The sequence below is a fragment of the Lactuca serriola genome, chromosome 2 (assembly GCF_051521515.1).
Source record: "Lactuca serriola cultivar US96UC23 chromosome 2, Lser_US96UC23_V15, whole genome shotgun sequence".
Classification (NCBI taxonomy): domain Eukaryota; kingdom Viridiplantae; phylum Streptophyta; class Magnoliopsida; order Asterales; family Asteraceae; genus Lactuca; species Lactuca serriola.
In genome coordinates this window covers 213709017-213720764 of record NC_136409.1, presented here as the reverse complement: position 1 = coordinate 213720764, position 11748 = coordinate 213709017, and the positions used below count along the sequence as shown (strand labels likewise).

General features: G+C 48.5%; 1 protein-coding gene across 1 annotated transcript; it reads left to right on the top strand.

The window, feature by feature from the left end:
- Positions 1-1309: 1309 nt before the first annotated feature.
- On the top strand, positions 1310-3466 carry LOC145090039 (uncharacterized). Its single transcript, XM_079028398.1, has 2 exons — positions 1310-2158; positions 2270-3466. The coding sequence occupies exons 1-2, from the start codon at positions 1310-1312 to the stop codon at positions 3464-3466; spliced, it is 2046 nt and encodes a 681-aa protein (XP_078884524.1).
- Positions 3467-11748: the final 8282 nt, after the last annotated feature.

Sequence of the window (11748 nt, the reverse complement as noted above, 5' to 3'; positions counted from 1 at the left end):
GTCCTACTTAAATGTTATGGCGGCTAGGCGTCACCACCCGACCCACACGAATTTCCGAGGGGGAGGAAGACACTATGGCCAAGCAAGAAGACCACCGCCACGTTTCCGACCATTTATTAAAGACGACAGACGGGGTCGCCACCCAGAAGTATATGCAGTGTCTGAGAAACAGCAGCCAGCCAAGTCGCCTAAGAGTCGGTACTGTGAGTACCACAAAAGCAAAACGCATGATACAGCTAGTTGTTCGGTACTAAAGAAGGAGATAGATGAGAAACAACTTAAGGGAGATCTGGTGGAGGTGGCGCGAAGCCTACGCGCCAAATTCGATGCTGAGAACGCCAAGGGTCCACCCTGCGAAGGAGTTCAGCCCAAGGAGATATTCATGATACGCAGCAAAAGAAGTAGGGAGGAACAATGAGGCGAACAAGTCATTGTTAAACCATCAGCACGCGCGCTCACTTTCTCCATACAGGATCCCCGGCCAGACGGCTGGAAAGGTGACAACCCTCTGATAATACATGCATCCATCAAAGACGTGACTATCCATAGGGTCTATGTCGACACCGGGAGTTCAGCAGACATCATCTATGAGCATTGTTTCCGGCTCCTCCCGGATCGCTGGAAAGATAATTTGCGACCTACGACGGGTAGGCTGGTGGGATTCACCGGCCACAGCCTGTGGCCGTTAGGCACGATCCACATCCCCTTAACAATCACTAGCCACGACAAGCAGCGGAAGAAAACCGCCCTGATAAACTTTGTGGTCATTCGACACTCGGCGGAGTACAACATTATTTTAGGAAGGACTGCCCTCTTGAAGCTAGGGGCTGTACCCTCAACCATGCATGGGATAATGAAATTCGACACACCAAAAGGCGAAGCCACGATTTTGGCCACCCCGCCCAGAGAATTGCGATGCTATACAGTTATGAATCCAGCGGAAATAACCAAAGGGCCCAAGAGGCCCAGGGGCAATCCTGCAAAGAGGAAGGAGGTAATCAATGAAGGATACCCCGACCAGCCGGTCAATGTTGGAAGCAACCTCCCAAGCCACACAAGAAGAGCACTGGTCGATCTACTCAAACGCTACAAACATGTATTTGCTTGGACCCCCACGGATATGGTGGGGGTAGAAAGGGAGGTCATTGAACATAAGCTAATGATCAAACCGGGGGTAAAAGAGGTTAAGCAGAAGAAGCGGGTACAAGGAGGAGACCGTAACAGGGCAATCAATGCATAAGTGTCTAAGCTGACGGAGGCCGGAATAGTAAGGGAGGCGATGTTCCCAACGTGGATTGCAAACCCAGTTATGGTCCGCAAGCAGGATGGGCCGTGGCGCATGTGCATCGACTTTTCTGATCTAAACAAGGTATGCCCTAAGGATTGCTACCCACTCTCGGAAATCGATCAGAAGGTAGAGTCGCTACAGGGATTTAAGCTAAAATGCTTCTTGGATGCATACAAAGGGTATCACCAGATATTGATGAGCAAAGAAGACGAAGAGAAAACAGCTTTCTATACAGACCATGGCACGTTCTGCTACACCAAGATGCCTTTCGGGTTAAAGAATGTAGGGGCGACATACCAGCGGCTAGTCGACTCGATATTCGCCAAGCAAATTGGAAGGAATATTGAGGTGTATGTAGATGATATGGTGATTAAGAGTCCAAATGAAGAGAAGATGCTGCAAGACATCGAAGAGACTTTCAAAACATTAGAGGTGGCCAAGATGAAACTAAACCCAGCCAAATGCACGTTTGGAGTAGAAGAGGGGCAATTCTTGGGCTACTATGTTACTAGACAAGGCGTCCAGCCCAGCCCAACCAAGGTCGATGAGTTCATTAAGATGCCAACCCCAAACTCTCTTAGAGATGCACAAGGTCTAAACGGGAAGCTCACAACTCTAAGCAGGTTCATCTTGAAATCTGCCGAAAAGGCTATGCCACTGTTCCACACCTTAAAGGGATGCATCGAGAAAAACAATTTCCAATGGATGGATGAAGCCGAGAAGGCGCTCCAGAGAATCAAGGAAGCACTGCACAAGCTGCCGACTCTGGCAACCCCCATCCCTGGAGAAACATTACAAGTGTATCTTTCAACATCAGGCGAAGCGATATCGTCGGTATTGGCTGTGGAAAGGGAAGGGGAGCAGAGACCGGTATACTTTGTTAGCAGAGCGCTGCAGGGACCAGAACTCAACTATACCACGTTGGAAAGATTGGTGCTGGCACTCATCTACGCTGCGAGACGATTAAGGTGATACTTCCAGGCACATCAAATCGAGGTACTCACAAGCTACCCCATTAAACAGATCTTGCTTAAGCCGGAGACATCGGGTCGGCTGGCCAAGTGGGCAATTGAACTAGGAGAGCACGATATAAACTACCGCCCAAGAACAAGTATCAAAGGGCAGGAGCTGGCTGATTTCTTACTAGAAATTCCTGACGGAGGGAACCCAGCGAAAGAAAAGGTGTGGGTAGTTGAAGAGGCCCCTACCGGTGATGGTTCATGGACCCTGTACACGGACGGAGCGTCCAGCAGGGAAGGCTCAGGGGCGGGGCTGATCCTGACTAGCCCAGAAGGAGAAGAGGTAACCTACACCCTCCGTTTCGACTTCCATACATCGAACAACGAGGCGGAGTACGAGGTGCTGCTTGCAGGGTTGCGACTCACCAAACAGATGGGTGCGAAAGCTGTAACAGCACTAACCGACTCAAGGTTAGCAGCGAACCAGGTCAATAGGAGTTTCGAGGTAAGAGACCAAAGAATGGGAAAGTATGTAAAGATGGTAAAGCAACTGATAGGATCATTCGGCCAATTTACAATCAAGCAGATACCCAGAAGTGAGAAAAAGAGGGCAGACGTTTTGAGCAAGCTAGCGTCCACTTGTTTTGACCACCTGTCAAAGAAAGTTTTAGTGGAGGTGCTCCAGGAGAGAAGCATTGATGAACAGAAGGTGAACACCTTGACCCCCGCTGGACCCACATGGATGACACCGTTTCGGGAATACCTCCTCAGAGGAGTGTTGCCGGACGACCATGACGAGGCCAGAAAAATACGTATAAAGGCGCCCTCATACGCAATGGTGAACGGGGAATTGTACAAGAAGGGATTCACGTCTCCATGGCTAAAATGTGTATATCAAGCCAGGGGGAGAGATATTGCAGGAAGCACACTCAGGGCAGGTAGGCGCACACGAAGGGGCGAGGGCATTGACAGGAAAGGTGCTACGAATGGGGGTATACTGGCCGACGATACATCAAGACGCGGTAGAAGTAACCAAGAAATGTTGGGAGTGTCAGTCTTACGCCCCAGTCCAGGCGAAACCCCCGGCGCCGCTAAGGAACATATCCAACCCATGGCCTTTCTACCAGTGAGGCATAGACATAGTGGGTCCATTCCCAGAAGCACCGGGGAAGCTGAAGTATATGGTGGTAGCCGTGGATTACTTCACAAAGTGGATTGAAGCTGAGCCACTGGCATGCATATCTGGGAGGCACATGATAAAATTTGTGTGGAAAAACATCATGACAAGATTTGGAACACCTAAGGTTCTCATCAGCGACAATGGTTTGCAATTCGCTAAGAACCCATTCAGAGAATGGTGCACTGCCAAAGGGATAAGCCAACGCTTCACATCGGTGGCACACCCTCAAGCGAACGGTCAAACGGAGGTGTCCAACCGAACCATTGTCAATGGGATCAAAAAGAGGTTGGGCAAAGCAAAAGGGAATTGGGCAGAGGAGATACCAATGGTGCTATGGTCATACAAGACTACACCACGGAAGAGCACAAAGGAAACCCCTTTCAGCTTGACATATGGGACCGAAGCCATGCTCCCCATGGAAGTGGCAGTAAATACGCTAAGGGTGGCCAACCAAGATGAGGAAAGCAACACACAAAACCTGAGGATAAACTTAGATATCCTAGAGGAGAAACGTGAAGAGTCGGAAGTACGCCAAGCTGCGTATAAACATGCAACAGAAAGGTATTACAACCAAAGGGTAAAGGAGAAGGCCTTCAAAGTGGGCGAGTATGTCTTGAGGAAAAATGAGGCCAGTCGGGCACAACCCCAGGGAAAGCTGGGCCCAACGTGGGAAGGCCCATACAAGGTCATAGAGGCAAACAAGAACAGGGCATACGTGTTAGAGACGATGGAAGGAAGGCCCATTCCAAGAACATGGAATGCTAAGAACCTAAAGAAATATTTTTTATAAGGAAGAGGAAAGATGTAACCCTAGTTGGTTGATGTTCCATTGAGTATGTTGCACCCTAGAGTACTTAGAGTACGTCTATCCATGCTAAGTGACATGAGAATTGATACTCAGTGTATTTCTATGTTTAAAGACATGAGTTTAGTACTCGACATATATAGAATTTCATGCACAAGTGACATGAGCTTAATACTTAGTGTATTTAAAAACCCGCGGTTAAATAATAATGCAATTGCTGATCTCTCATACTTAGTGTAATAATCTCCAATGATTGAATGATGAGTGCTAAGTGCATTCAATGTGAACACTTAGTGTGTCAATGGTAACAAAAACAAAGCAAAATGTTTGGCACATCTTGAGCAATATGCAATAAGCAAATAAGCCAAGCACAAAACAAAAAGCAGATAGTAGATAATGCTTAGTGCATGTCAAACATATATATATATATATAAAACAAAACATTGTTCTTAGCAACTTCAACCATTGTAAAGCAAAACACATAGACTAAACAAAACAAAGAAATATCATGGCTCCGAACCATCACCAACAACCCTATCACCAACCACAGCCTCCTCCGCAACATTATCCTCACCTACTTTCCCAGCCAACCTACCAGAAACTTCCCTACCATCCACCACTTCATCAACATCATCACCTCTAACACTTGCTCGCTCATCACCACTAGTACCACGATCTTTACCACTCCCTCCCACACCAATGTCATTCACAAGCACCATTTCACAACCTGCAACATCCTCAGGAGTGCCCTATGAACCAAAAGAACACAACTCTCGCAAACCATCAATACCCATCTCCCCCAGACCCAACAAACCTGCGTGATCCATGCTAGCGAAGGACAAGAGAGCATCACTTACGCTAACCACAGGCCCGACAGATAGCGAACCAGCACCCGCCTCACCCACCTTCACCACCACTTGAAGTTTTCTGGACAGATTCAACCCTAGCCATGTATGCAGCATGGCGGATAAGACTGATAGCATTGGTAAAGTCAGGATGCTCTATCAACTTATTAACGATACGCACAACACCGATTTGCAACAGCCAATCCAAGTCTCGACGAGCAGCGCACACATCTGCTTACAACGACGACACAAGCTTGTCACGGTCAATTGCTTCACGCTCGAGACTTTCAACCTGGATCATTAAACCTTCATTCATTTGAGTTAGAGAATCAACCTTGGCCTCCAATGCAGCCCTAGCCTCATCGAGAACATTCTTCTCAGACGCCAGCAACTCACATTTCTTTTCAGCTGAGCGAAGATCGTCGCCAAGCTCACCCAAGCGGTGCTCCAGGCTTGCCACACGTGATCCACAGGTGTCATGAGCAGCTTCCATCTCGCCAAGGCTATAGATGCGCCGGGAACCTGCAACAAGATAGAACATCGTCTGTGCAACAGCATAGGCCATGTTGTGAGCAAGGGCAGGGCTACCCATCGCATCCATATCCCCTACTGCAGCTGGAGGGAAGGCATGGTGCGATAACTCCAAGGCATTGGCACGAACAGAAAGACGAGAATCGTTGCGAAGATCCCAAGATGGCACAAAAACCGTCGACCCATAAGCACCATCACTAGGACCACCATCTTTGGAGACTGTAATTGGCCAGTGGGGACCAAGGCCTTTTATGGGAGAAAGCTTGAAAGGGACAAACGGAACACTTGGAGAAGGGATTGAAGAAAAATCTGGAAAACCGGGCTGTTCAGTCGCCCTATTGACTCCCTCAGACTGTTGCACGTCATCATTGGGAATCACAACCACGCCAGCGGAAGTGGAGCTCACTGGCGTGGAACTCGTCGAGCTCAGCAGACGAGAAAAGCTGCGCCTAGTATGCACCTTCTTGGGGGCAGGAGAAGCACCAGTCACCGGCTCACCCATCGCCTGCACAGCTTTCCGTTTCGCCTGCATCCGCCGAACGTCAGCAATGATACCCTCTTTGCTGTCCTCACTTTCCTCCGGGGAAGGGGTAGGAGCACCGCCCATTGGCATAACAGAGGAAATTGGGCGGGCAAGCAACGGACCTCCCTCAGACGCCGACGATCCCGCGGGAGGGACAGGAGGAGTAGGGGTGTTGAGACGGTCTGCCCGACGAGGAGGGGGAAGACGCTCAAACAGATCCACCTCACGAAACTCCAGTTTTCCTCAATAGCGTTTACGCAGCACCTCATCCATGGATAAGGAAGACTCAACACCTAAAGAAAAGTAGAATGGAATGTAAGCCACATGGAGGCGGTCAAGAGAAACACCAAAAAAGTAAAGTAAAGGGAGAAACAGGACGAATGTGATACTCACCATCAATGACAGAGTAGAACACCGCCATCTTGCTACGCCGCCTCCAGGAGGGGCTCATCCCTACCCCGAACAGAAGCGCTTTGGAGTAATCTTCAACGGTTACCTGCACACTTTTCAGGTAATCGGCGACTTCTTGATTGTGAAGGAAAATCTTAGGGACAGTATCGGCGAAAGCATTGGAACGGTAAGGACCACTCCCAACCAGTTCTTGATTCACCCACAACCACTTGTCTTGCCAATTCTTGAGGGTGCGCCCATCAGGAACTAGGGCATGTCCCCCTCGTCGGGCCGAAAAGGTACACTTATCTCCGGTAAGGCAGAACCAGAAGAAGAACTTGAAGACGAAGTAGTCAGGAACATACCCATTGGCTCTACACATCATCTCGAAGGAAACCACTTTGTTGACAGCATTAGGGGTCAACATCTGAAGACTACAGCCATCCTTCTGAAGAACCTCCTCTTGGAAATATGTCAAAGGAAATCGTATGCCAGCATCTAGGTTTTTAAGGAAAACCCCGATTTTTCCAGGGGGGGGGGAGAAGAGATGGAGGAGCCAGCAGAGGGAAATTCCACACCTTCTAAAGGAGACAAGCCATAAGTGGCCTCCAACTGTTGATACTCGATGGCAGAAGGGACAATTCCGGGAAGATTAGCCATGAAAGGAGAGAAAAGACAAATACGCAGGGAAGAGAGGGAAGAAATGGCAAGAATCGTTCTCTGTAAATACCCTTTGAAAGAAAAGGAAGAGGCGGGACATTCAAATGCCTGACACGCTGACGTAACCGTTAACAGTCAGGCGCGGTCACGTCGCCATAAAGAACGGAGTAATGGCGGACACGTATCAATCAGTTAAGTCCAGAACGCCGTAACTAGCGCTGCAACGCTACGGCTACTGGACTGGGGGACTTGATGGTGTGCCTAGGGCAGCACAGCAGAACTGCGTCCAAGCCCTAGAGTCGGGCACACCAGCCAGGCTCAGCCCAGCAGGCTCAGTGCCCGCTGGCGCCCCGGGGAGCGGAACGGACAGGCGGAAGGCTCGCGCCCGCCATGTAATGCTCCTTGTTCCAAGACAAAAGATACGGTCAGGAGACAAAGGGCAGGATCAGAGCATTACCATCGGAGCCAATGAGAGCGCTCTAGCGGTTGAGGGCACACGACCCTCCAATCAGCGCCTCTGACCTTGTCTCCTCCAAAAGTGATCCTGTCTGGTACGGACCAGGCAGGAGCGCTAGGTATAAAAGAATGTGCACACAAGACCAGCGAGGTAAGCTCTCTAACCAATCCTGAGAGAACAAACACAAACCCTAGAGTCATCCTAACTTGACCGTCAGAGCATTCTCCCGGGAACCCCTCTCGGGAAGCGGATGACGGCCCTTGTTCTTTGTGATCTTGCAGTTATAATCAGGCAACCAAGAAAATCTCATCCCAGAGTCAGAAGCAAGGTCTCATCTGGGACAAGGTTCCATCACCCGGTAATCAATGCACATCTGGTGTGAACCATCCTTTTTCTTGAAAAAAAGGATCGGCGCTCCCCACGGCGAGCTACTCGGTCAAATAAACCCCTTCCCCAACAGCTCTTGAAGCTGCGAGGATAACTCTTGCATCTCTGGTGGCGCAAGGCGATAGGGTGCCTTGGCAATAGGCACCGCTCCCGGGACTAAATCGATACGAAACTCCACCTGCCTCTCGGAAGGCACACCCGACAATTCGACGGGGAAAACGTCCGGGAACTCTCGCACTATTAGTACATCACCAACCGAAACTTGGCCTCTCTGCAGCCACTCGTGTGTCCATCACCCAGGCCACAAACCCACTACAGTCCTGCTGTAGACTTCGTCTCGCCCTAGCAGCTGAACAAAACGCTGACCCAGAACGGGTACCCTCGCCGTACACCATAAGTACTCCCCCACTAGGGTCTCGTATGGTCACCAGCTATCGTTCGCAGTCGATAACCACTTCGAATCTGCTCAACCAATCCATGCCTACAATGACACAGACATCCCCCATCGCAATCGGGACCAGATCTATCGGAAACTCAACACCGAAGATCTCGAGTACACATCCCCGAATCACTTTAGTAGCATATACCGCTCACTCGTCAGCTATGGAAACTCGAAGAGGTTGACTCAACGCCTCTCGATGGATACTGATGTGCTGGCTAAACGCTAAAGACACGAAAGATCGACTTGCACCCGAGTCCAATAACACTAAAGCAGGTACATAACTCACAAGAACAGTACCTACGCATATCATAATATAAGCACAATATCTCAAACTCAGAATAAATAATGAAAGAATACATACCAACCACGACATCGGGCGTTACGCGGACCTCCTCTGTTGTCAACTGAAAGGCTCTCCCGCGAGCCTTCGGTGCCTCGGCCTTCGCTGGCCGGATCTCGGTAGCTCTGGCAGCAGGTGCATATCCCCGCGTTGATCCCTGCAGCAGATGTAGGCACTCAACCTTCCAATGGCCAGCGTAACACCCCGAGATTCAAGTGCAGTTCTTTCACCCTTATTCTTTGTCAATTGGTCATGATTAGCCCTTAAATGGAGGGAAACTAGCAAGTGATTACGTTGGGCGTACCAGAGGGGTACGTTGCGCGTACTCATGCGCTTAGTTTGGACACGGAGTCGCCAAGGTACGCTGGGCGTACCCAGAGTTACGCCCGGCGTACCCGGCCCAGGAGCAAAAACCCTAATCCGTCTTGTGTACTATTTAAAGGGTGCTAAGGCTCATTTCTCAGCCTCCATATCAGTGAGTGAAACCCTAAGAGAGAGCCTCCCATCGTCCTTAGTGTGTGTGAGTGTTGTTGGAGCTAATTGTGTTTTAGTGACTTAGTGAAGAAGAAGGAAAGGAGCTCTTGGAAGCTAAAGCTTGAAGTGCCAATTTGGATCTGAGATCTACGGAGAAAGGGGCTACACTTAGAGGTATAAAGTTCAAAACTTTCCTCTTCTTTTGGTTGTTGTTGCATGTGCCATTTCTAGGGTTAAAAACCCCAAAGGTGGAGACTTTATGAGTGTAAGGTGCTCCATGGTCCGAGATCTGTCCCTTCTCAGTGATATTAGTGATTTAGAACCATAAAGTTTCCATCTTGGTTGTTAGTTTGATGTCATGCTTGAGTAATAAGCCTTCTAGAGTTAGAGGATGGAATATTATGGGAGTTGGTGGCTTGTTCAGCCATGCAAAGGCTTAAAGTCATCAACTTTATGGATTAAGAGGTTTAGATGTGGTCAGATCTAGAAATTGGACGTGGGTCTTAACTGTTTAAGACCTCAAGAGCTAAGGGGCTGAAACTGGGGAGTACGCCGGGCGTAATCCCAGTACGCGCCGCATACTGGGTGGTGTTCCCCGATTCTGAGAGGCAGCCGTGTACGCTCAGCGTACACATCTGGTACGTGCAGCGTAACCCGAAAAGTTGACTTTTGGTTGACTTTTAGGGTATGGTCTACTGAGGGGCCTTTCGAGTTATGAGAGGGGTAAAATGGTCTTTTACCCTTCTGAGAGTGTCATAAGAGGACATAGTCTAGCCTTTGAGAGTTATATTAAATAAGGTATTTATTTCATATGATTAGGCAGAGGCTAGGCCAGCGTTTACCGAGACAGAGATTTACCGAGATACCAGAGGTGAGTCTTCTCACTATACTTTACCTAGCATGGTAACAGAGTTATGTGATAGTGTATTTTAGAGTTATGTTCCAGTGTATTTGCATGTTATTTATATGTTGTGGTTATTGTGATATGTGATATGCATGATTAAGAGTTTACAGAGTAGGACCAGTGGGTCCATAGAGTTAGGACCTTCGGGTCCATAGGGTTAGGGCTAGAGGGCCCACAGAGAGTTGGGGCTAGAGGGTCCCACTGAGACACATTGACCAGAGGGTCAACAGAGTTATAGCCTCGAGTGGCTAATACATGTTAGAATGGTATTTTGGGGAACTCACTAAGCTTTATGCTTACAGTGTTACGTGTTATGTGTTTCAGGTACCAGTGATGACCGCGTGAAGGCGCCGACATGATTCGTACACACACATGGGTTTGTATATATTTCGATCTTGGGGGATGTTTTGTGAAACAAGGATATGATACAATGACATTTTGTTAATAAATGTGTTTGGAAAATGTGTTTTGAAAATGCAAAAAATTGTTTTAATTTTTACGGTGTTACAAGTTGGTATCAGAGCCTTGGTTTGAGGGATTCAGGTGCACCTTCGGGCGTATCTGAACTCAAACTGAGGATTAGAGGAAATTTAGATAATAAAATAGTTTTCAAAAGAATAAAAAGAGCTTTCGAGACATGAAAGAGCAGAATCGTGTGTACGAACAGCCAGCGCCCGAACGGTGATTTCCCAAAATACCATTACAATAAGTGTTATGAGATATGATATGATATGATATGATATGTGATGAGTTATATTATGCATGCTAGAGTAGAGTAGGTATTCTTATTAGGACTAGAGTGGCCTGATATGTGATGCCTTAGTCTAAGAGTCTTGCTGCTAGGGATGCTTCAGAGTGTTTAGATAGCAGCGAGGAGGTTATGAGAGATCTGCTAGCGAGTATCATATGATTAGAAAGAGTAGAGTGCTTGGGATTGGGACTATAGGAGGAGGACTTGGGGTGAATGTTGATGTGGTGTGGACGGTAGAATTGGGCTCGTACTACTGAAGACACCGGGTCAGTGCACAGTCCAAGTAAGAATCCTTAGAATACCAAGAAACAAGTAGGGTGGAGTAGTAGAGTGTGAGTATACTCGAGCAAGTCCCTGATATGCTTTTATGTTGTATTTCAGAGAGAGGGGAATCATGGTTGGGACACGCCACACACCAGAGAGCAGCGATACGAGTGACGAGGAGATCCGTAGGATCATCCACGAGGAGGTGACTGCAGCCATCAGGGCAGAGATACCAGAGATATTCGGGTCTATCAAGACCACACTGATAGAGACATTTGATAAGAGATACGCTGCTCTTTCTGAGGCTGTTGTTGATGCGGCCACTGCAGGTATAGCTGCGACTAGGCCGCAGGGTGGTGATGCGTTGCTATTCCGAGAGTTCAGCAACACAAAACCACCGGTGTTTGACGGGACCCAGGACCCAATTGCGGCGATGAGGTGGATTTCATACATAGAGGGGTGTTTCTTTACTTGCTCATCTCCAGAGCATTTAAGAGTCCGGTTCGCGCTGAACCAGCTCCGCTTGGGAGCGAAGGATTGGTGGAAGT

Bases quoted from the DNA above. Each gene is read 5' to 3' on its own strand.
- LOC145090039 (XM_079028398.1), top strand. From the start codon at position 1,310: ATGGTCCGCAAGCAGGATGGGCCGTGGCGCATGTGCATCGACTTTTCT. The intron at 2,159-2,269 runs GTATACTTTGTT...TGATACTTCCAG, and splicing joins GGGAAGGGGAGCAGAGACCG to GCACATCAAATCGAGGTACT.